Source organism: Rhinichthys klamathensis, unplaced genomic scaffold, assembly GCF_029890125.1.
Source record: "Rhinichthys klamathensis goyatoka isolate OS25496 unplaced genomic scaffold, OSU_Roscu_1.1 h1tg000142l_1, whole genome shotgun sequence".
In the NCBI taxonomy this organism is placed as follows: Eukaryota; Metazoa; Chordata; class Actinopteri; order Cypriniformes; family Leuciscidae; genus Rhinichthys; species Rhinichthys klamathensis.
The window spans coordinates 151,877-172,500 of record NW_026606677.1 but is presented as its reverse complement, the minus strand read 5'-3'; the positions used below and the strand labels follow the sequence as shown (position 1 = coordinate 172,500).

The 20,624-nt window shown below is 36.9% G+C and overlaps 2 protein-coding genes across 4 annotated transcripts in view; one reads left to right on the top strand and one right to left on the bottom strand.

Annotated features, from left to right (window-relative positions):
- LOC130090382 (serine/threonine-protein kinase 32C-like) overlaps positions 1–7,056 on the bottom strand; it is a 101,907-nt gene extending 94,851 nt beyond the window's left edge. Inside the window, exon 1 of one of the 2 annotated variants that reach the window (XM_056257736.1) lies at positions 6,785–7,056. In XM_056257736.1, the coding sequence (XP_056113711.1) occupies positions 6,785–6,866 (82 nt within the window). In that variant the 5' untranslated portion in view covers positions 6,867–7,056. The remainder of the gene's footprint in view (positions 1–6,784) is intronic. The other variant, XM_056257735.1, reaches the window with a different exon arrangement.
- Positions 7,057–10,212: 3,156 nt separating this feature from the next.
- On the top strand, positions 10,213–18,721 carry LOC130090373 (leucine-rich repeat-containing protein 27-like). 2 transcript variants are annotated; one of them, XR_008807694.1, is made up of 2 exons: positions 10,213–10,335; positions 18,506–18,721. XR_008807694.1 is itself a non-coding variant. In XM_056257720.1 (2 exons), the coding sequence occupies exons 1-2, from the start codon at positions 15,212–15,214 to the stop codon at positions 18,646–18,648; spliced, it is 228 nt and encodes a 75-aa protein (XP_056113695.1). In that variant the 5' UTR covers positions 15,144–15,211; the 3' UTR covers positions 18,649–18,721. The 2 variants fall into 2 exon arrangements, 1 of the variants encoding a protein (XP_056113695.1); XM_056257720.1 differs by lacking the exon at positions 10,213–10,335 and adding an exon at positions 15,144–15,296.
- Positions 18,722–20,624: the final 1,903 nt, after the last annotated feature.

Genomic DNA, 20,624 nt, shown 5'->3' with positions numbered 1-20,624 from the left:
AGAACTGAGGCGGATCCTGATGATGAAGTGCGTATGATTATCATATCACCATAACACTGGCTGATCCCTCAGTAAAGCTGATCCCCGAGACCGAAGTACAACTGTAATGTTCTCTGTAATGTACACTGTAAAAAAATTCAGTTCGATTTACAGTAAAAAACGGCAGCTGTAAAAAATACGGTAACAACATTTTAGGTTTTACAGACTTAAATTTACAGTAATAAAACGTATTTCACTATCTGATTTAATGATGATTTACCGACCTATTAAAGTACTGATATCTGTTTTATACCATTGTAATACTTTGACAACAACCAATCACAGCGGTGATGAGTCACATGATCAAAGCTTTTCCACAAGACAGTCACTAATATACAGAAGCTGTACAGTGTCATTCACACACACGAAATTTACAAAATGCAATTAATTTAACAACATTCAATGTAACATAAAACCCTAATGTACAAAACTGATTAGAAAAAACTAAGAAAAACTATGAAGAAAGTTATTTCAACAAAAATACATCAAATGTGAAGCGTCACGCAGGGAATTGTGGGAATCTCAAATTACAGTTTTTCACTGTAAATTCTACAATGACTTGTTTTTTTTTCACTTACAAAAACTGCATGTAAAATTACATTAAATGTACGGTTAGATCTATCACAGTTATTCACCGTATAAAGTACGGAAACGGTCTTTTACCGTTAAAATCACGATAATTGTTTACGGTGAACGATCTTATCCTGATCATCTCTGACAGCATCGCGGATCGAAACTCTAAAGACACACATCAACACACTGTAATAACACACTGTAATAACACACTGTAATAACTGGAGAACTGTAATAACACACTGTAATAACACACTGTAATAACACACTGTAATAACACACTGTAATAACACACTGTAATAACTGGAGAACTGTAATAACACACTGTAATAACTGGAGAACTGTAATAACACACTGTAATAACACACTGTAATAACACACTGTAATAACTGGAGAACTGTAATAACACACTGTAATAACACACTGTAATAACTGGAGAACTGTAATAACACACTGTAATAACAGTAACACACTGTAATAACATTAACACACTGTAATAACAGTAACACACTGTAATAACTGGAGAACTGTAATAACACACTGTAATAACTGGAGAAAGTTCAGTCTTTCCACGGTTAATTCAATGCGTTTCTGTTTCTTTGTAATATTCCTTTACAAGTAACTTCTATTCAATTTTCAGAAAAACAGTTTCACTTTTTTTCAGTGCAGATGTGTGTTTCTTTGTCTGAATGTACAGCCAACACAATAACCTCAAAATGCCAAGGATGTCAGAAAGGCTTCATGAATCAATCCAACATTCAAAGGTTGACTTGACAAACTGAGCTTTTACAGTTTTATAGATATATTTCTTTCCTTTGCACTTCCAGCTGCAGTGATGTACATCACAAACACACAACAATATACTGGACTGTACAAAGAAAACACATTCATTTTTTCGTTTGTCATGTCTCTCAGCGAGCAAAAACGTGTTCTAAGAAAGTTTTGCCAACATTCCCATTAAGTTATGAAAATGTTATTAACGTAAAGCGAATGTTAAGGAAACATTCCATTTCGCAAACATTATGGGAACGTTTGAATGTCCTCTGAACGTCCTGAAACAAGTAACATTTAAAAAAATGAAAGTCCACCTACAATGTTTCAGAAATAACGCTACATGACCGATGTATGAATAATGTGTGTGTGCGTAACGTTTGAGAACATTATTAAAGACCAGAGAACTCTGAACGTTCTATTAACGTTACTGGGAGAACCTTCGTTTGTAACTTTGAGAGAAATTTACTCAACACGACTCAATTCAACACAGCACAACACAACTGAACTCAACATTCAACTTAACTCAACACACCTTAACACAATTCAACCAACACAACTAAACTCAACTCAACACAACTCAACACACCTCAACACAATTCAACACAATTCAACACAATTCAACACAATTCAACACAATTCAACACAATTCAACCGAACACAACTGAACTCAACATTCAACTGAACTCAACACACCTCAACAATTCAACAAGACTCAACACACCTTAACACAATTCAACCAACACAACTGAACTGAACTAAACACCTCAACACGACTACACACCTCAACAAGACTCAACACAACTCAACACAATTCAACCAACACAACTGAACTCAACACACCTCAACAATTCAACAAGACTCAACACACCTTAACACAATTCAACCAACACAACTGAACTGAACTAAACACCTCAACACGACTACACACCTCAACAAGACTCAACACAACTCAACCAACACAACTGAACTCAACACAGCTCAACACAATTCAACAGCACAACTCAACACGACTACACACCTCAACAAGACTCAACAACTGAAATCAGCACACCTCAACACAATTCAACAAGACTCAACACACCTTAACACAATTCAACCAACACAACTGAACTGAACTAAACACCTCAACACGACTACACACCTCAACAAGACTCAACACAACTCAACACAATTCAACCAACACAACTGAACTCAACACACCTCAACACAATTCAACAGCACAACTCAACACGACTACACACCTCAACAAGACTCAACAACTGAAATCAGCACACCTCAACACAATTCAACAAGACTCAACACACCTCAACACACCTCAACACACCTCAACACACCTCAACACACCTCAACACACCTCAACACACCTCAACACACCTCAACACACCTCAACACACCTCAACACACCTCAACAGCACAACTCAACTGAACTAAACACCTCAACAAGACTCAACAACTGAAATCAACACACCTCAACACAATTCAACAAGACTCAACACAACTGAACTCAACACAACAACACACCTCAACAAGACTCAACTGAACACAACACACCTGAACAAGACTCAACACAACTCAACATAACACAACTGAAATCAACATTAGAGCTGTCGCGATAGTCAATATATCGACTTATCGCACGATATATGGAAATGAGCGCGATCATTTTTGGTGCCGCGATATATTGCAACTGATAATTTATTTTATTATTAAAAATAATAATTAGATTTATTTTTACATTACAATGAATGTCACCAACATTTTAGTTGATCGCGCTGCCTCTGTCATCTTGTCTGCACTCTGTGTCGGAGGCGGGGCTCAGGCAGCGTTTCCCCACACACACACACACACACACACACACAGAGATAGAGACACCGTCAGGTAAAGAGAAGGCGTGAACCAACTGCATTTTAAAGTGTTCTGCGACATCTACAGCGAGCCAGTTAGGAATAACGAGTCCAACATGGAATTGAGCCATGTGAGTGATTTTATTCAGAGTGAACACGGTGAATCTGACTGCAGTAACGTTAGATGTGAAAGATATGAATAAAAATGATGTTTATTCAGCCAGCTCACATACCTGTATTTACTTCCTTTTTTCGGTCGAAGTCCACAGTAGTCAATTGTCGAGTTCGCGGGCGCGATCATTAGTTATCTTAGTTACCAATGATCGTGCGCGCGAACTCGACAATCGACTACTGTGGACTTCGACCGAAAACAGGAAGTAAATACGGGTATGTGAGCTGGCTGAATAAACATCATTTTTATTCATATCTTTCACATCTTTATTCATATCTTTCACCGTGTTCACTATGAATAACATCACTCACATGGCTGTTCACTTAAAATGACACATCAAGGATGTTAACAGGTTTAAAACTAGCCCCGTTTAAGTCAACAGTGTGCACATTTTAAAAAGAGGATAACACGGTGTAGGAAACACCGATTTTTGTCGTTGTTCTCTGTACTGACAGCACTCCAAATTTACCAAAAAAATGAGCTCAATGTTAAAATTGACCGGAGTTCTCCTTTAAGCCCCACAAGGTAAACATGTTGGTGTTCCTTTCTCGGAATCTGCCTAACAATTAAAAAACGAATCTGACAGCAGAAATGTCCTGTTGATGCATCTGTGCCTTTGTGTGAGACACTTTAAAAGTTTAAATTGACATATTACTTTGTTTTGATCTAGTTCTTTATACCTTGCACTTTTTTGTTAACGAAAGTGTATTTATTTACTTGTTTTATTTATTTGGGATATATTTTTTCACATTTCACAATGTCTAAATATTGAATAGATTAAGAATAAAATGTTCTTTGAAACAGTGTATTTGCATTATTATGCTATTATATTGTCATTATGTAATCAGTGGCCTAAAATGGTCTGAAAATTACAATAATATCGTTTATCGCAATTAATTTTGGTGCAATATATCGCACAACAAAAAGTAGATATCGTGACAGCTCTAATCAACATAACATACTGAACTCAACACAACTCAACATGACTCATCAACACGACTCAACACGACTCAACTGAACACAACACACCTGAACAAGACTCAACACAACTCAACTGAACTCAACACAACAACACACCTCAACAAGACTCAACTGAACACAACTGAACTCAACATAACACAACTGAACTCAACACGACTCAACACGACTCATCAACAAGACTCATCAACAAGACTCATCAACACGACTCATCAACACGACTCATCAACACGACTCAACACGACTCAACACGACTCAACACGACTCAACACGACTCAACACGACTCAACACGACTCAACACGACTCAACACGACTCAACACGACTCAACACGACTCAACACGACTCAACACGACTCAACACGACTCAACACGACTCAACACGACTCAACACGACTCAACACGACTCAACACGACTCAACACGACTCAACACGACTCATCAACAAGACTCATCAACAAGACTCATCAACAAGACTCATCAACAAGACTCATCAACAAGACTCATCAACACGACTCAACACGACTCAACACGACTCAACACGACTCAACACGACTCAACACGACTCAACACGACTCAACACGACTCAACACGACTCAACACGACTCAACACGACTCAACACGACTGAACTCAACACGACTGAACTCAACACGACTCAACACGACTCAACTGAACACAACTGAACTCAACACGACTCAACACGACTCATCAACACGACTCAAGACTCAACTGAACACAACTGAACTCAACATAACATAACACAACTGAACTCAACACAACTCAACACGACTCATCAACACGACTCAACACGACTCATCAACACGACTCAACACGACTCAACTGAACACAACTGAACTCAACACACCTCAACAAGACCGAACTCAACACGACTCGACACGACTCGACACAACACAACAAGACTCAACACAACAAGACTCAACATAACTCGACACACCTCGCTACGACTCGACTCGACACAACTGAACTCAACACAACTCAACATGACAACATAACACAACTGAACTCAAGACGCCACGACTCAACACGACTCAACACGACAAAATAACACAACTGAACTCAAGACTCAACAAGACGACTCAACACAACTGCACACAGCTGTAATTACGTCCACATGGATTAGCGCAGTGATTTTGCGTAATATTAGTGTGAGTCAGTACTGTAACTAAATGGGTCATTCCACACTGGCTCCGTATGATCATAAACCGCAGTGAACTGACCTCGTTTCTGGCGTTTGTGACACACTCTGCCCTACAGAAGACTTCAGGTCTCGTCTTTCACTGTGACGCATTCACTTCCAGCACAATTCAGCTGATAAAGGACCATAATTCCCCTGGATTTCCATAATCCTCGCTAATGAACCAATTAAACAGCAAATGATGTAATTGGCAGGTTTTGTTCAAACAGACCGTAGCTGATCTCTACAGTCACATTGTTGCATGAATTGCATTTGAAATATAACACGCAATTAATGAGGCAGAAAACCAAAAGTGGAACATTTGCATTGCGTAAAATCTCAGAACTGGACATTACTTCAGAACAATCAGTACGGTCGGTCTACGGCATGCTGCACTTTTAAACATACAATACTCCGTAAAAGTGAACTTAGATGAAGAATAATGCATGTTTTACTATCAATAACCATTAATAAATGCACCAAGAAATATGAGAAATAAATACATATAGATATCGCTGCATTCTGAAACTCATAATCTGTATAAAATACACTGCAAAAATGCTTTTCTTACTTAGTATTTTTGACTTGTTTCCAGTCCAAATATCAAAATGCTCAAGAAGCATTTACTAGATGAGTGAAATGCCATTAGATTTTATATCTTGTTTTCCGAGGGAATTAATCAAAATTAAGTGAGTTTTTGCTTAAAAAAAAAAAGCTAAATTATCTGCCAATGGGGTCAGAAAAATAATCTTAATTCAAACAGAAACAGGATTATTTTTCTTAACCCATTGGCAGATAATTTAGCTTTTTTAAAAAGCAACAACTCACTTAATTTGTACTTATTTTCCCAGAAAACAAGACATAATATCTTATGGCATTTTACTACTTTAGTAAATGCATCTTGATTTCATATATTTTTTTTATATATAGGCTATATATTTGGACTGGAAACAAGACAAAAATACTAGGTAAGAAAAGCATTTTTGCAGTGTACAGATGACAAACATATATTTAGGTGAAAGCGAGCATTGACCAAACACCTAAAAGCTCATCTGTCAATCATATGTTTCTAACTGCTGTTACATCAGAAACACTGTGCATCTAAATGAACTGTTTAAAAGTCATAATCAGTGTTTAATAACGCCATGATGCGAGTGCACATGAGGTTTGGTGATGTTGTGAGTGTTATAATGTGCAGTTTGAGCTCTCACCATCCTCTTTGTCGTCGAACACGGGTCTCTTGGATGAACTGTTCGCTCCCATCCTCTTCTTCCACTTTCCCCAGTGAAACATTGATGCTCTGATCTCATTCCTTTCAGCGCGACTGAACCTGATGCTGCTGATGCTCTAAAACACGAGCATCTGTGAGTGAGGAACAGCGAGGATCTGCTCCAGAGATCACACACACACACACATAGACATACACAGACTCGAACTGAACACGAGCTTCAGCGCCGGCGCGTTTATATGAACCTCCCCTGCGCGAGACTCGGGCACGCGCGCGCGCTCGCGACGCTGAACTGTACAAATGGTGTTTGTCAGCAGGTTTTTTCTTTCTTGTGATGTTTTTTTGTTTATTGTTTTTTGTATTGCAACAACAATAACAATAGGGGAATACAGAGTCATACAAAACACTTGAATCTATAAATAAAAATTACAATCACAGATCACAATTCTGCATTTTGTATTAAAAAATTCAATCATACATACCGTACAACATCAAGTATCCTTTTCATCAGCTGAGATGTCTTAACAGCTTGGTTTTTGTCAGGTTACATATCAATGTGTCACCAGGTGCAACAAAGGTTTTCAATAAAAGAGAAAATAATAATGTTTAAGACCCTTAGGTGTGTGTTTACATGACAATGATGTACTAAAAACAGAACAGTTTTTCCTTTGGGTTTTCACATAAAGATGACATCGACTATAACCCCTGTATTGTGCTGTCAGGCCAGTAGACGGCGATGTCACTGTGTAAAGAAACACTACATGTCAATAGACTCAACACGCATGCGCATGACGTCAACGTTTTCATAGATTCGCGTTTTTGTAGTTTATACACAGAGACGATAACAGTGTCGTTTATAAAAACTTGCACTTTGAAATGTGTTTTCAAAAGGTTGCGTTTACAAATCGCTGTTGTCGTGTAAGTGAACGACCAAAACACATAAAACGTTTTCAGTGTTTAGTTGTAAATGCCCATAAAACACCCTGAACATAATGACATACACTTTTTATTATCATTGAGATACTATTACAGGTTTTGTTAATATTTCAGTTTGTATTTTGATATTTTCTTTTTCATTTTAGTTCATTCAAGTTAGTTCTTTTGTTATTTTAGTCATTTTGTAGTTGTTTAAAATGTTAAAATGTAGTTATGTTTTTTTTTAACTTGGTAGAAATGTTGCCCTGGCAACTAGCTGTCTAAAAATAAAATTATTTCAGGTATATAAAATGTTTTTATAGTTTTAGTTAACTAGTTTAATAACCCTGCTGATCGTTAAAAAAAGATCGACTTCACAAAGATGAGACTGTTTTCGTTCTTTATAATACAGCCTAATATATTTGTGACATTAATAAAACCATGTAATTATGCTTTACCACATTTATGCATTTTGTTACATGGCCAAACATTTAGTTAGAATAAATACTTCATATAGACCTATTCTATTGACAATTACTGCATTATGGGGTATTTTCTTTATTTTCTTTCATTTTTACTTTTATGTTTTGTTTAAATTAACTGTACTTATTCGCTGTTCCACAAATACATTATTTAAGATTCCTTCTCTGTATTTTTCAAACGCGTTTGGATGTCTGTCCTTCGACGCTCACCGTAGTGGTTTCGCTTTCATGCGCTGTCACCATAGCAACGACTCACAACATCCCAACTGACAGTCAGATGTAAATATTAGCCTACTATACACCATAACCTTTCAACAGGAATATGATCGATTATGATCACGAGAGCCTCGACGGCGCAGGAAGAGCAGTAATGCTGCACATGCGCAGAAGAGGACTGAAGACCATCTCAGACTCTGTGTTACAGATGACGCATCTCCAGGTGATGTTAAACATTAATACAGACATAAAACATGAACAACTATAACAACACATCCAAAAAGATAGTCACTTAAAAGAAATCAGGTTTACAATACATAAGGAAAGAACAGAAAAAGGAAAACAACAGGCAATATATATAATACTATTGATTTAAATAGAAATGAAGAAAATAAACAAATAAATCATTAATTAGTACTTAAATAAAGACAGCATATAATTTCAGATTTCAATAAGCTTCAACTCTTTAGCGTATAAGATTGTATCTCTACATTTTTTGTTATTAGTAGGCTACATTGAGAGACTCAATATACAAATCAATAAAGACCTTCAGACAAGGCTTAGAATTATTTATTTTACTTTTATGAATATAAAATTGACCAAATAATATTATATGGTTCATCATAAAATTAACAGAAGCATCTTTTTATTCAAATATGTAATAACATCTTTGGAGATGTAGAATTGTTTCTGGCTGATCTGAACAAAATGAGCAATTTTCATCAATATCCATACATTTTGATAAAGTATAATTAAACATAAATATTATGAAGAATTTTCAAATGTAATTCCCGAATTGTGTTAGCTATATATATACAAACCCGAAAAGAAAGCAGCCAAGCTTTTTTCCACATGATCTCTTGGAAAATAATATTCCAGAAACATTTCCCACATGTGACCGATGCACTCCTTCAGTCTGATCGCATCATGACGCCATTTCCGGTACAGTTCTATCTCGTGAAAGTGCGTAGGCCTACAGCACGAATTGAATTTATCGTGCAATTTATACGCAACAGTTTACGTGCATATGATACGTAATTTATGGCGTGTAATACTCCACACCAATAACCCTACACCGCAAAAAAAAAATGCTTTTCTTACTTAGTAGCCTAGCTATTGTTTCCAGTCAAAACACCCAAAAATTCTTAAATCAAGATGCATTTATACATAGATATTATGTCTTGTTTTCTGGGGAAATAAATACAAATGAAGTTGTTGCTTAAAAAAGCCAAATAATCTGCCGATGGGGTTAGAAAAATAATCCTGTTTCTGTTTGAATTAAGATTATTTTTCTCACCCCATTGGCAGATAATTTAGCTTTTTTTAAGCAAAAACTCACTTAATTTTGATTAATTCCCCCGGGAAAACAAGGCTTACAATCTCGTGGAATTTTACTCATCTAGAAAATGCATTTTGATTTTAGAATGTTTTAGATATTTGGACTGGAAACATAACAAGACAAAAATACTAAGTAAGCATTTTTGCTGTGTACCCAATGTGCATATCATATGCACGTAAAAACTCTTTTTTGCGTATAAATTGCACGATAAATACAATTGGGGACATTTAATATTCAACAATATTATTGATCTGCCTACTGGTGGACGTTGATGCAATTTTCTTCTAGAAACAAACTTTGTGGTATTATTTTCATGTTATCACTGTGAAGCTGCTTTGGTACAATCTGTATTGTAAAAAGCGCTATATAAATAAAGGTGACTTGACTTGACTTGACAATTCGTGCTGTAGATACGCAGTTTCATGGGATGGTGTTGTGTGTTGTGTTGTAGAGCCTGTATCTGGAGGGTAATGAGATCTGCGCGCTCCCGGAGCGCTTCTTCAGCAGTTTTCCGTCTCTGCTCTGGTTGGATGTGAGGAATAATCAGATCTCAGCTCTTCCAGCCGCTGTCGGACAGCACATGTGAGTCAGACCAGCGTCCGTGTTAAATAGTTCCGTTCCACTGCGCTACTCTCCCATTGTTTTCAAATGTAAAGACGCGCTCGTTAATTCTGTCCCTCTAGTGGTTAAAAGCAAAACTGCGTGCATTTTGCGGAAGGACATTGTTTTGGTTGTGCTTCGATGAATAGCAGCTTATGTCTCATAAAAGATATGAAGATGGAGGATCTCAAACTGACTGGAAGATGTTACTGTAGTTTTACCCGTTAAGAGACACGATACTTCCTTGAGAATAAACTCCAGCACAACAACTATAATGAAATGATCTTCACAATAGATCATGCTTTACAGTGAACGTAGAATTGTAAGACGCGACGGGCTGTAGCGACGCTGTTGCGCGACATTCAGCAACCGAGAGACGACGTTCGTTCTGACAATTTATTTTATGCTAGATATAGATATCCCCCATTTAGCATGTTATGTTTTGTGGTTGATTCATATGTTAGATAATTATATACTTTTTAAATATTGTTTATCCTTATTATTATGTATGGGCCTAACTATAATTCATTATAATCAACACCTGCAAGCCTACACTTTGAAGAGTTAATGACATAGAAGGTTAGCTAATTCAACTTTAATAAAAGTGCAAATGGTAATGAAATTGCACTTCCAAAAGTCATACATTTGTGAGAAAAGAAAACATATTAGCCTATACAGGGAGTGACTAACGTTAACTAGCATGAGCAGACATGAGAAAATCTAGCAAAGAAACGAATGAGACGACAAAGGAAAAGATAAACAGGTGTGCGAGCAGTTACACACTTTTTTTCCCTGTGCGTTTCCACAAAAAAAAGAGGAAAAAACATTAATGTGCAACATTAAGGCTACACTGTAAAAAATTCACCCGTATATTTACAGTAAAGAACTGGCAGCTGTGGTTCCAGCCCTTTACCGTAATTTTACAGTTTCAACAATGCTGTAATTTTACAGTAAAGTACTGGCAGCTGTGGTTCCAGCCCTTTACCGTAATTTTACGGTTTCAACAATGCTGTAATTTTACAGTAAAGTACTGGCAGCTGTGGTTCCAGCCCTTTACCGTAATTTTACGGTTTCAACAATGCTGTAATTTTACAGTAAAGTACTGGCAGCTGTGGTTCCAGCCCTTTACCGTAATTTTACAGTTTTTAATTTTAAGGCTGTGCTGTAATTTCACAAAGTACTGGCAGCATAAAGTTAGAATATAAATACTGTTTTTTATTTACTCTATTGTCTGATATCTATTAACATCCCTATATGTAGCATAATGTATACAGACATTCCAAACAGACTTTTTACTCAATGGAAAAAATAAAGACAAAACAGATTATGTATTAGTACATTGTTTGCCATTTATTTAAAATAAGTAACAGGTTTTAACAATACATTAACAGTATTTAAGGAAAAAAAGTAACAGAAAATACATTTTAAAATTCAATGAGAGGAACCAGTAGGCAAACACAGAAACATTACAAAGAGGCAAAAAAAAACCAAAAAACCCGAACAAACAAAACACTAAAACCAGCCAAAATGTCACATCAGCAACCAGGCCAGAGATTAAGTCTGGGTCTGAGAGGAAAACATTGAGAACCAATGGATGAAAAATCCTTGATAGAGGGGGGAGGGGGGGAAAAACACTGCCAAAATATCCCAAACCTGCTTTTGAATGATCTGGCCTGAGAGGAAGTCCAGATCTGAGAGGACATAATCACGAGAACCAATGGGTGAAGAAATGTAGGAAGAGGCAAAAAACAGCCAATACGTCCCACATCAGCTTTTGACAGATCTGGTCTGAGAGGAAGTCCAGGTCTGAGAGTAAAGAAAATCAAGAAAATCTTAGTGCTAAAATAAAGCACATTGCAAAAAGTGATCACATACTCTGCAAAAAGTGATCACATACTCTGCAAACACTTTTTAAAGAAACATAAAATGATCATGTTAATGTACTTAACTAATCTTAATTCTTTTGTCACTTAAAAAACAACACCACAATCGTAACATTAATTCACAAGACCACCGTGGATGAATCAATGTCTTCTAAATCTGAAGCCAAACGATAGATGTGTGTAATAAAAATATTAATCGTTTTAACTCATTTTATTTTTGTGTTAGAAAAACAAAAATAAAATAAATACTAAATGAACTATAAATCATTACTTACGATCTACTGCCATAAGAGTGTTCACCAGGGACATGGTGACGTGACAGAGAATTGTGAAGCTCATGTGTCGGTCATCCTTGCTTCTGTGTTACTTCTGGAATATCAAATGCAAAAATGGTAACGTTACTGCATGATTGTGCACAAAGTTTGCAAGTAAGTTATAGGCCCACATGGCGTGAAACTCACCAAAGATTAGGGCAAACTGTCTCAGTAAAACATTTACATCAAGTGAAGGATTCCTAGGAAAAAAGAAGAAAATAATTATTTCGAAATCTTTAACCAAGCAAAGAAAATCGACGTCAGAGTGCGGAGAACATTGAATAGTGAAATGCCTCAGCTGTTGATAACTGTCTGTCTGCAAAAACGTGTTTCGCGCCGCAAAGAATATCCGTCTCTGCCTCGTCTTTCAAACACAACCTCTTTGACTTAATACTATAACGTTAGGCCTAACTTACATGTGAATCTCACAAAAACGCAGGTACTTGCATCACTAAATCAAAAAAAAAATAAAAAAAATATCTAATTTGCTTTGGGAATTTTAATATTATTTGCATGGAAAATAAACAAATTGACCACTACATTTTAATTACAACATTGGATCTGGATATTTCGAGTTGTTTTGTAATTATTCTCCATCTTATGTGCATGATATTAACGTTATGCGAATTGATGCATCTGGTAAGATTCGCACCGTGTAACGTTACTGAATCACAAATTCATATAAATCGAGTTAAGGGTTAGGCTACTACAAAAGAAAGCCCAACCAATTTCTAAATGGTAACAACTTTAGCCAAGCAAAGAATTCGCAGTAATAATCGCATAGATTTACGTTAGTAATCGGAGCTCAGAGAGCGTTCATTAGCAGATAGGCGAAATGTCTCAACCGTCGAGCTCTGTCTTCAAAACGCGATTCGCGCTCAGTAAGCAGTTAAAAAAAATACCTCATGAAAAAGGCGATTTTACAGGTACTCTGGTGCAACATAATAGAATAACAGCAAAGAAATAAACTTACCTTGAACAGTGGCCTTCTTTAAGACAGCAGGAGTGTTGCGAAACCATTTTGTTCTTTAACTGCTTTTTGTTCGAAAAGAGACCGCGTTGAAGATGCCCCGCCCACACGTGCTATTTTTTACAGTCCAAGACTGTTTTTTCCAGGAACAAATTGGTTAACACATAAATGCTGTAAATTTACAGCAAGAAATTAATTTATGGAGCATAGACTGTAAATTTACAGGATAAAACTGTTTATTGAAATAACAGTATTTTACTGTTGGAAATTGGCTGTATTTTTACAGCAATTTTTAACAGTGTAGCGCTTAAGTCAAGGAGTGCTGAAATCAATTACTCATCATTTAAAGTCATTTTGGCTTCATACTTTTGGCATAAAGTTAAATATTTGTCATACCTGACCAGAAGATGTTCGAATAAATGTCACATAAGACAAGGAAGTTGTAGGTTGTACACATGGTTTGTGTTAAAGCATATTAAAAACACCACACAGACACATAAACAACATTAAACGCTGGAGTTTCACCACAGGGGGACTTTAACTTTGAAAGAGTTACACAGTGCACCTTTAAAACAAGTTCACCTTTTTCAAACGCACCTCGAGAACTTGCATTTTCACCCATCCCACTGTTCTCAGGTCAGATCTACTTCAGGTCAGCAGAACGAGAAAAAGCGCAAAGTCTAGAGATGTGTTTTTAAAAGTTGAACTTCTTTTAACTTGAGCACTGCATTTTTAGAGCGGCGTGTCATGAGACGCAACGGTTAAATAAAGACAAAAAATAATGATTTGAGTGTGAATGATTTTATCATGCAACAAGAGAGAGTGATATGAAAGAAATGAGCACAGATATGAAGGAAATCATAATCTTCCTCTGTAGTTTTGCTCATTTTCCAGTATAAAGTTAGTCTTATTTCAAGATACATTTATTTTAGAAGGAAAATGACTTACTACTCGTTTTGTGAAAGAGATCTTCCAATGAGGTCAGACTAGAATCGGTAACACTTCACTTAAAGCCTTTTATATAATGCATTATAAAAGTTTTTTAATGCATTAATTATGTCTTCTTATAATGCATTATGATCTCATCAATAATTATAACCACAGTTATAATACCTTATGTCATGTCTTTAGAAAGCATTAAAACACAACAAACAAGCAATTTCAGATGTAACAAGGAATCTGCTAATATAATAATATATTTTAACTTTGGTTACAATTATTTATTAAAAGATATACCGCATTTATAACGTACATTATGAATACCTGTATACTGCTTTAAACATAAAGCCTTTATATAAAGTGTTTCCATATGATCTTGTTTTTAAGTTTATTTTTCTGACTCCATTGGCAGATATTTGTTCTTATTTAAGCAGAAACTCGCTTCATTTTAAAACATTTTTCAGAAAGCAAGACTTAATCTCTTCAGTAATTTTGCTGCTTCTCCAGTAAATGTGTCTTGATTTAAGAATGTTTAGATATTTGTGCTGGAAAACAGACAGAAACATAATTTTATTTCCAGTGTGATCAATTTTACAGCTTTAGACACAAATATTAGATCACAGAATCATTGCATTTGCAGTTTAGAAATGCTCTTCCTCTTCAGTGTTTCTTTCTTGTTTTCCAGCACAAATATCTAAACATTCCTAAATCAAGATTAGGGTGTTTATTCTTAAGATATTAGATATTTGTGCATGTTTGATCAACTCTTGTGTTTAAGGTGCTTGAAGACGTTACTCTTGGAGGGAAACCCGATCACAGCGCTTCCCCCGGAGCTGGGTACGTCAAGTCAAGTCTAGTCTAGTCTAGTCTAGTCTAGTCAAGTCAAGTCAAGTCAAGTCTAGTCAAGTCAAGTCAAGTCTAGTCTAGTCTAGTCAAGTCTAGTCAAGTCAAGTCTAGTCAAGTCAAGTCAAGTAAAGTCAAGTCAATTCTAGTCTAGTCTAGTCTAGTCTAGTCAAGTCAAGTCTAGTCAAGTCAAGTCAAGTCAAGTCTAGTCTAGTCTAGTCAAGTCAAGTCAAGTCAAGTCAAGTCTAGTCTAGTCTAGTCTAGTCAAGTCTAGTCAAGTCAAGTCTAGTCAAGTCAAGTCAAGTCAAGTCAAGTCAAGTCAAGTAAAGTCTAGTCTAGTCTAGTCTAGTCTAGTCTAGTCTAGTCAAGTCAAGTCTAGTCAAGTCAAGTCTAGTCTAGTCTAGTCTAGTCTAGTCAAGTCAAGTCTAGTCAAGTCAAGTCAAGTCAAGTAAAGTCAAGTCAATTCTAGTCAAGTCAAGTCAGGTCTGGTCTGGTCTGGTCAGGTCAGGTCAGGTCAAGTCAAGTCAAGTCAAGTCTAGTCAAGTCAAGTCAAGTCAAGTCAAGTCAAGTCAAGTCAAGTCTAGTCAAGTCAAGTCAAGTCAAGTCAAGTCTAGTCAAGTCAAGTCTAGTCAAGTCAAGTCAAGTCTAGTCTAGTCAAGTCAAGTCAAGTCAAGTCTAGTCAAGTCTAGTCAAGTCAAGTCAAGTCAAGTCTAGTCAAGTCTAGTCAAGTCAAGTCAAGTCTAGTCTAGTCTAGTCAAGTCTAGTCAAGTCAAGTCAAGTCTAGTCAAGTCAAGTCAAGTCTAGTCAAGTCAAGTCAAGTCAAGTCTAGTCAAGTCTAGTCAAGTCAAGTCTAGTCAAGTCTAGTCAAGTCAAGTCAAGTCTAGTCAAGTCAAGTCAAGTCAAGTCTAGTCTAGTCAAGTCTAGTCAGGTCTGGTCAGGTCAGGTCAGGTCTGGTCAGGTCAGGTCAGGTCAGGTCTGGTCTGGTCTGGTCAAGTCAAGTCAAGTCAAGTCTAGTCAAGTCAAGTCAAGTCAAGTCTAGTCAAGTCAAGTCAAGTCAAGTCAAGTCAAGTCAAGTCAAGTCAAGTCTAGTCAAGTCAAGTCTAGTCAAGTCAAGTCAAGTCAAGTCTAGTCAAGTCTAGTCAAGTCAAGTCAAGTCAAGTCTAGTCAAGTCAAGTCTAGTCAAGTCAAGTCAAGTCAAGTCAAGTCTAGTCAAGTCAAGTCAAGTCAAGTCTAGTCAAGTCTAGTCAAGTCTAGTCAAGTCTAGTCAAGTCAAGTCAAGTCTAGTCAAGTCAAGTCAAGTCTAGTCAAGTCAAGTCAAGTCAAGTCAAGTCTAGTCAAGTCAAGTCAAGTCAAGTCTAGTCAAGTCTAGTCAAGTCAAGTCAAGTCAAGTCAAGTCTAGTCAAGTCAAGTCTAGTCAAGTCAAGTCAAGTCTAGTCAAGTCAAGTCAAGTCTAGTCAAGTCAAGTCAAGTCAAGTCTAGTCAAGTCAAGTCAAGTCAAGTCAAGTCTAGTCAAGTCAAGTCAAGTCAAGTCTAGTCAAGTCAAGTCTAGTCAAGTCAAGTCTAGTCAAGTCAAGTCTAGTCAAGTCAAGTCAAGTCAAGTCTAGTCAAGTCAAGTCTAGTCAAGTCTAGTCTAGTCTAGTCAAGTCAAGTCTAGTCAAGTCAAGTCAAGTCTAGTCAAGTCAAGTCAAGTCAAGTCAAGTCTAGTCTAGTCAAGTCTAGTCTAGTCAAGTCTAGTCAGTCTCCTTCATCTATACAGCGCTGTAACAGCACAGAGAGTTTCACAGCAGCTTTACAGTGATAACAGGAGATTACAGTAACAGAGAGTGTTTAGGCTTTACAGCAGCTCTAGAATAAAGTTATTGTCCGGATAAAGTTAGTTTTGATTGATTCACTTCCGTTGTAAAGATCATTAGTGATTAACTTAGGGGCCGCTAACACGACACCGCTCTACTGAAGACAGAAACTTTAATGTGTTCTGGCCGTTCATCCGCACACAGCAGTGTTTGAGCTCCAGAACACACACTCTGAAACAGGATCCAAGGCGCACTCTAAAAAATGCTGGGTTGTTTTAACCCAATTTTGGGTCAAATGTGGACAAACCCAAACATTGGGTTAAAAATGTAATTAAAAAATTGAACCCAACCGCTGGGTTTGTATTTGACCCAAAGTTGGGTTGAAACAATCCAAATGAAAATGTTATCATCTCTGTGTAAGCTTCAAAAACGAGAATCTGCGTCTAATATCACTCAGAACACACACTGCAAAACATGCTGTTCTTACTCAGTGTTTTTTTAAATCAAGATGCATTTACTAAAGTAGTAAAATGCCATAAGATATTATGTCTTGTTTTCTGGGGGAATTAATAAAAATTAAGTGAGTTTTTGCTTTAAAAAAAAGCAAAATTATCTGTCAATGGAGTGAGAAAAATAATCCTGTTTCTGTTTGGATTAAGATTATTTTTCTGACCCCATTGGCAGATAATTTAGCTTTTTTTTAAAGCAAAAACTCACTTAATTTTTATTAATTCCCCCAGAAAACTAGCCTGGATAAACCCAGACAACTTCCGGCAAATTTAGATTTGCTCTGAAAGTTAGTCTGGCAAAGAGCTCATTCAAGCCCATTTTCAATCCGTCGAAATCGCTGCACCAATCAGAAGCGTTGGGGCGGGCTTTACACGATGACGACAGCGCTGGGATTTTGAAGCAGATTTTGTAGCCTACATTACAAAGATGGATGCCGCCATCGAACATCACTCGTTCCAATCAGCTATCGCGTCTGTTTTAAGCCATTTGAACGTTTCCTTTTTGTTAAAAACCGAGCAAAGAACAACACTCGGAGATGTGTCTCCGCCGCTCTGCATACGTCATCTCCTTCATCGCTCTGATTGGGTTTAGGTCTATCCGCGACGTCCGTTGGTGACGCCCCTCTGGAAATGATTTGTCTATGATGCTTTGCCAGACCATAACTCACTTACACCTGAGAATGCTCTGGTTTTAACCAGGCTACCAGAAAACAGGACATAATATGGCATTTTACTCATCTAGTAAATGCTTCTTGATTAAATCATTTTTTGATATTTGAACTGGAAACAAGACAAAAATACTAAGTAAAAAAAGCATTTTTTTGCAGTGCATGATGAAGATGAAGATGTGTGTGTGATGAAGATGAAGATGTGTGTGTGATGTGACTCTTCTCTTCTTCAGGGAATCTGATGTCACTGAAGGCTTTGAGTCTGAGGAACTGCCCGCTCACTTTCCCTCCTCGGGACGTTCTGGACCTCGGCCTGCCGAAGATCCTACATCACCTGCGATGTGCTCAACTAGGTGAAGGTGAGAACAACCTGTGAGTGTGTGTGTGTGTGTGCTTGCCATCTGTGGCTTTGCATAAAAAGGATGGCCTGCCTCAAAAATAGCTCCATGCCCTGGTTCTGCCTGATGGGTGTGAGTTTCTGTTCCCTTGGAGACGCTGAGATTCTGGCGCTTCCAGTCCAGCGAAAACCACAAACCCAGATATACACCGCACTAATGCTTCTCTTATAAGTGTTTCTGTCCTGTTTCCAGTCCAAATATCTAAAGATTCTTAAATTAAGAAGCATTTACTAGATGAGTGAAATGACATAAGATATTATGTCTTGTTTTCTGGGGAAATAAATGCAAATTAAGTGAGTTGTTGCTTAAAAAAGCAAAATTATCTGCCAATGGGGTGAGAAAAATAATCTTAATTCAAACAGAAACAATATTATTTTTCTAACCCCATTGGCAGATCATTTTGCTTGTTTTAAGCCAAAACTCGCTTCATTTTTATTTATCTCCCCAGAAAACAAAACAATAATATCTTATGGTATTTTACTCATCTAGTAAATGCATCTTGATTGAATAATTTTTTGATATTTGGACTGGAAACAAGACAAAAATACTAAGAATAGTAAGAAAAGCATGTTTTGCAGTGCAGACTCCAGATATAATCTGACTGTCATTACACTAACGAGTGTTCAACTCTGCTCTATTATCGGGAACGATGCTGAGATCTTAATGAGGCTGAAGATGAAAATCAAATGATCAGCAGGAACACTGGCCTGAAAACTGAAGCTTATTACAGGATTCTCCTCTCTCGAACTTCATTTCTACTAACTAAAACTATTTACTTTACTGTTTTAATCTCATACCTTTAATTTAGTATATCAATTAAAAACATTTCAGTCATAACTTTGATTCAGTATGTCATAATTTTGACTTTAATCTCATAATTCTGTCATAATTTTTACATTTTGTTATAATTTTGATTGTGTCATTATTTCAATTTAGTATGGCATAATTTAAAATTTGTATCTCAATTTCAATTTATCTCATAATTGACTTTAATCTCATAATGTTCATTTAGTATGTCATCATTTTGACTTTTCATCTCATAATTAAGAGACTAATTTTAAAACATCTTAATTATTCTAAAATGTTGGCCATCACTGTATTAGTGTCAGTTTTAGTTAACATTAACAACACTGGATTGAAACCATTTGAAATGTTGAAAAATATTAAGAGTTTTAAGTGTGAGAAGGCATTTAGTGATCAAAGCACTAGTAAATATATATTTGCATCTGATTAAAGAATGTATATATATTTGTGCTGGAAAACAAAACAGAAACACTGAGGAAGAAGAAGAGTGTGATACTGATGAGTGACGTAACAAACACCACTGATAAATGAAGTTTTCATGTTAACAGTAAACTGAGCGTGACCTCGATGCTCATGTTTGATTATAATCTCGTCTCGTGTGTGTGTGTGTGTGTGTGTGTGTGTGTGTGTGTGTGTGCAGAATCAGAGGTGGAGAAGCTGTGTTTCTCCAGTCTGGATGTGTGTGAGGAAGATGATCCCGATATCCAGATCTTCCAGGAGCTTCGGCACAGGATCATCCTGATGGAGAGGAATGAATCACACACACACACTCCAGAAGCAGGTACTGACACACACACACACACACACACACACACACACCTGAGATCTGCAGGAGTGTTGTGAGTCACTCATCCGTGTTACACTGCAGAAACTCTTCTTCTTGCTTGATTTGTTCTTCCGTGAGTCCTGCTGTAGTTTGGTCCTCAGGAGCCACCGTACCTCAGCTGTTCATCATGGCTGCCTCTGCCAGATCACTGGTTTAGTGTCATGTCAACCGCTTCCGAACTGTGCGACGCGGCCTATAACTCTACAGTAAATAATCATAATCTTCCTTCTCCTTTAATCCTCTCTTGTCTGGCTATGGCGTAAGAAAAATAATCTTAATCCAAACAGAAACAGGATTATTTTTCTCACTCCATTGGCAGATCTT

Bases quoted from the DNA above. Each gene is read 5' to 3' on its own strand.
- LOC130090373 (XM_056257720.1), top strand. From the start codon at position 15,212: ATGTTTGATCAACTCTTGTGTTTAAGGTGCTTGAAGACGTTACTCTTG. The intron at 15,297-18,505 runs GTACGTCAAGTC...TCTCTTCTTCAG, and splicing joins AGCGCTTCCCCCGGAGCTGG to GGAATCTGATGTCACTGAAG.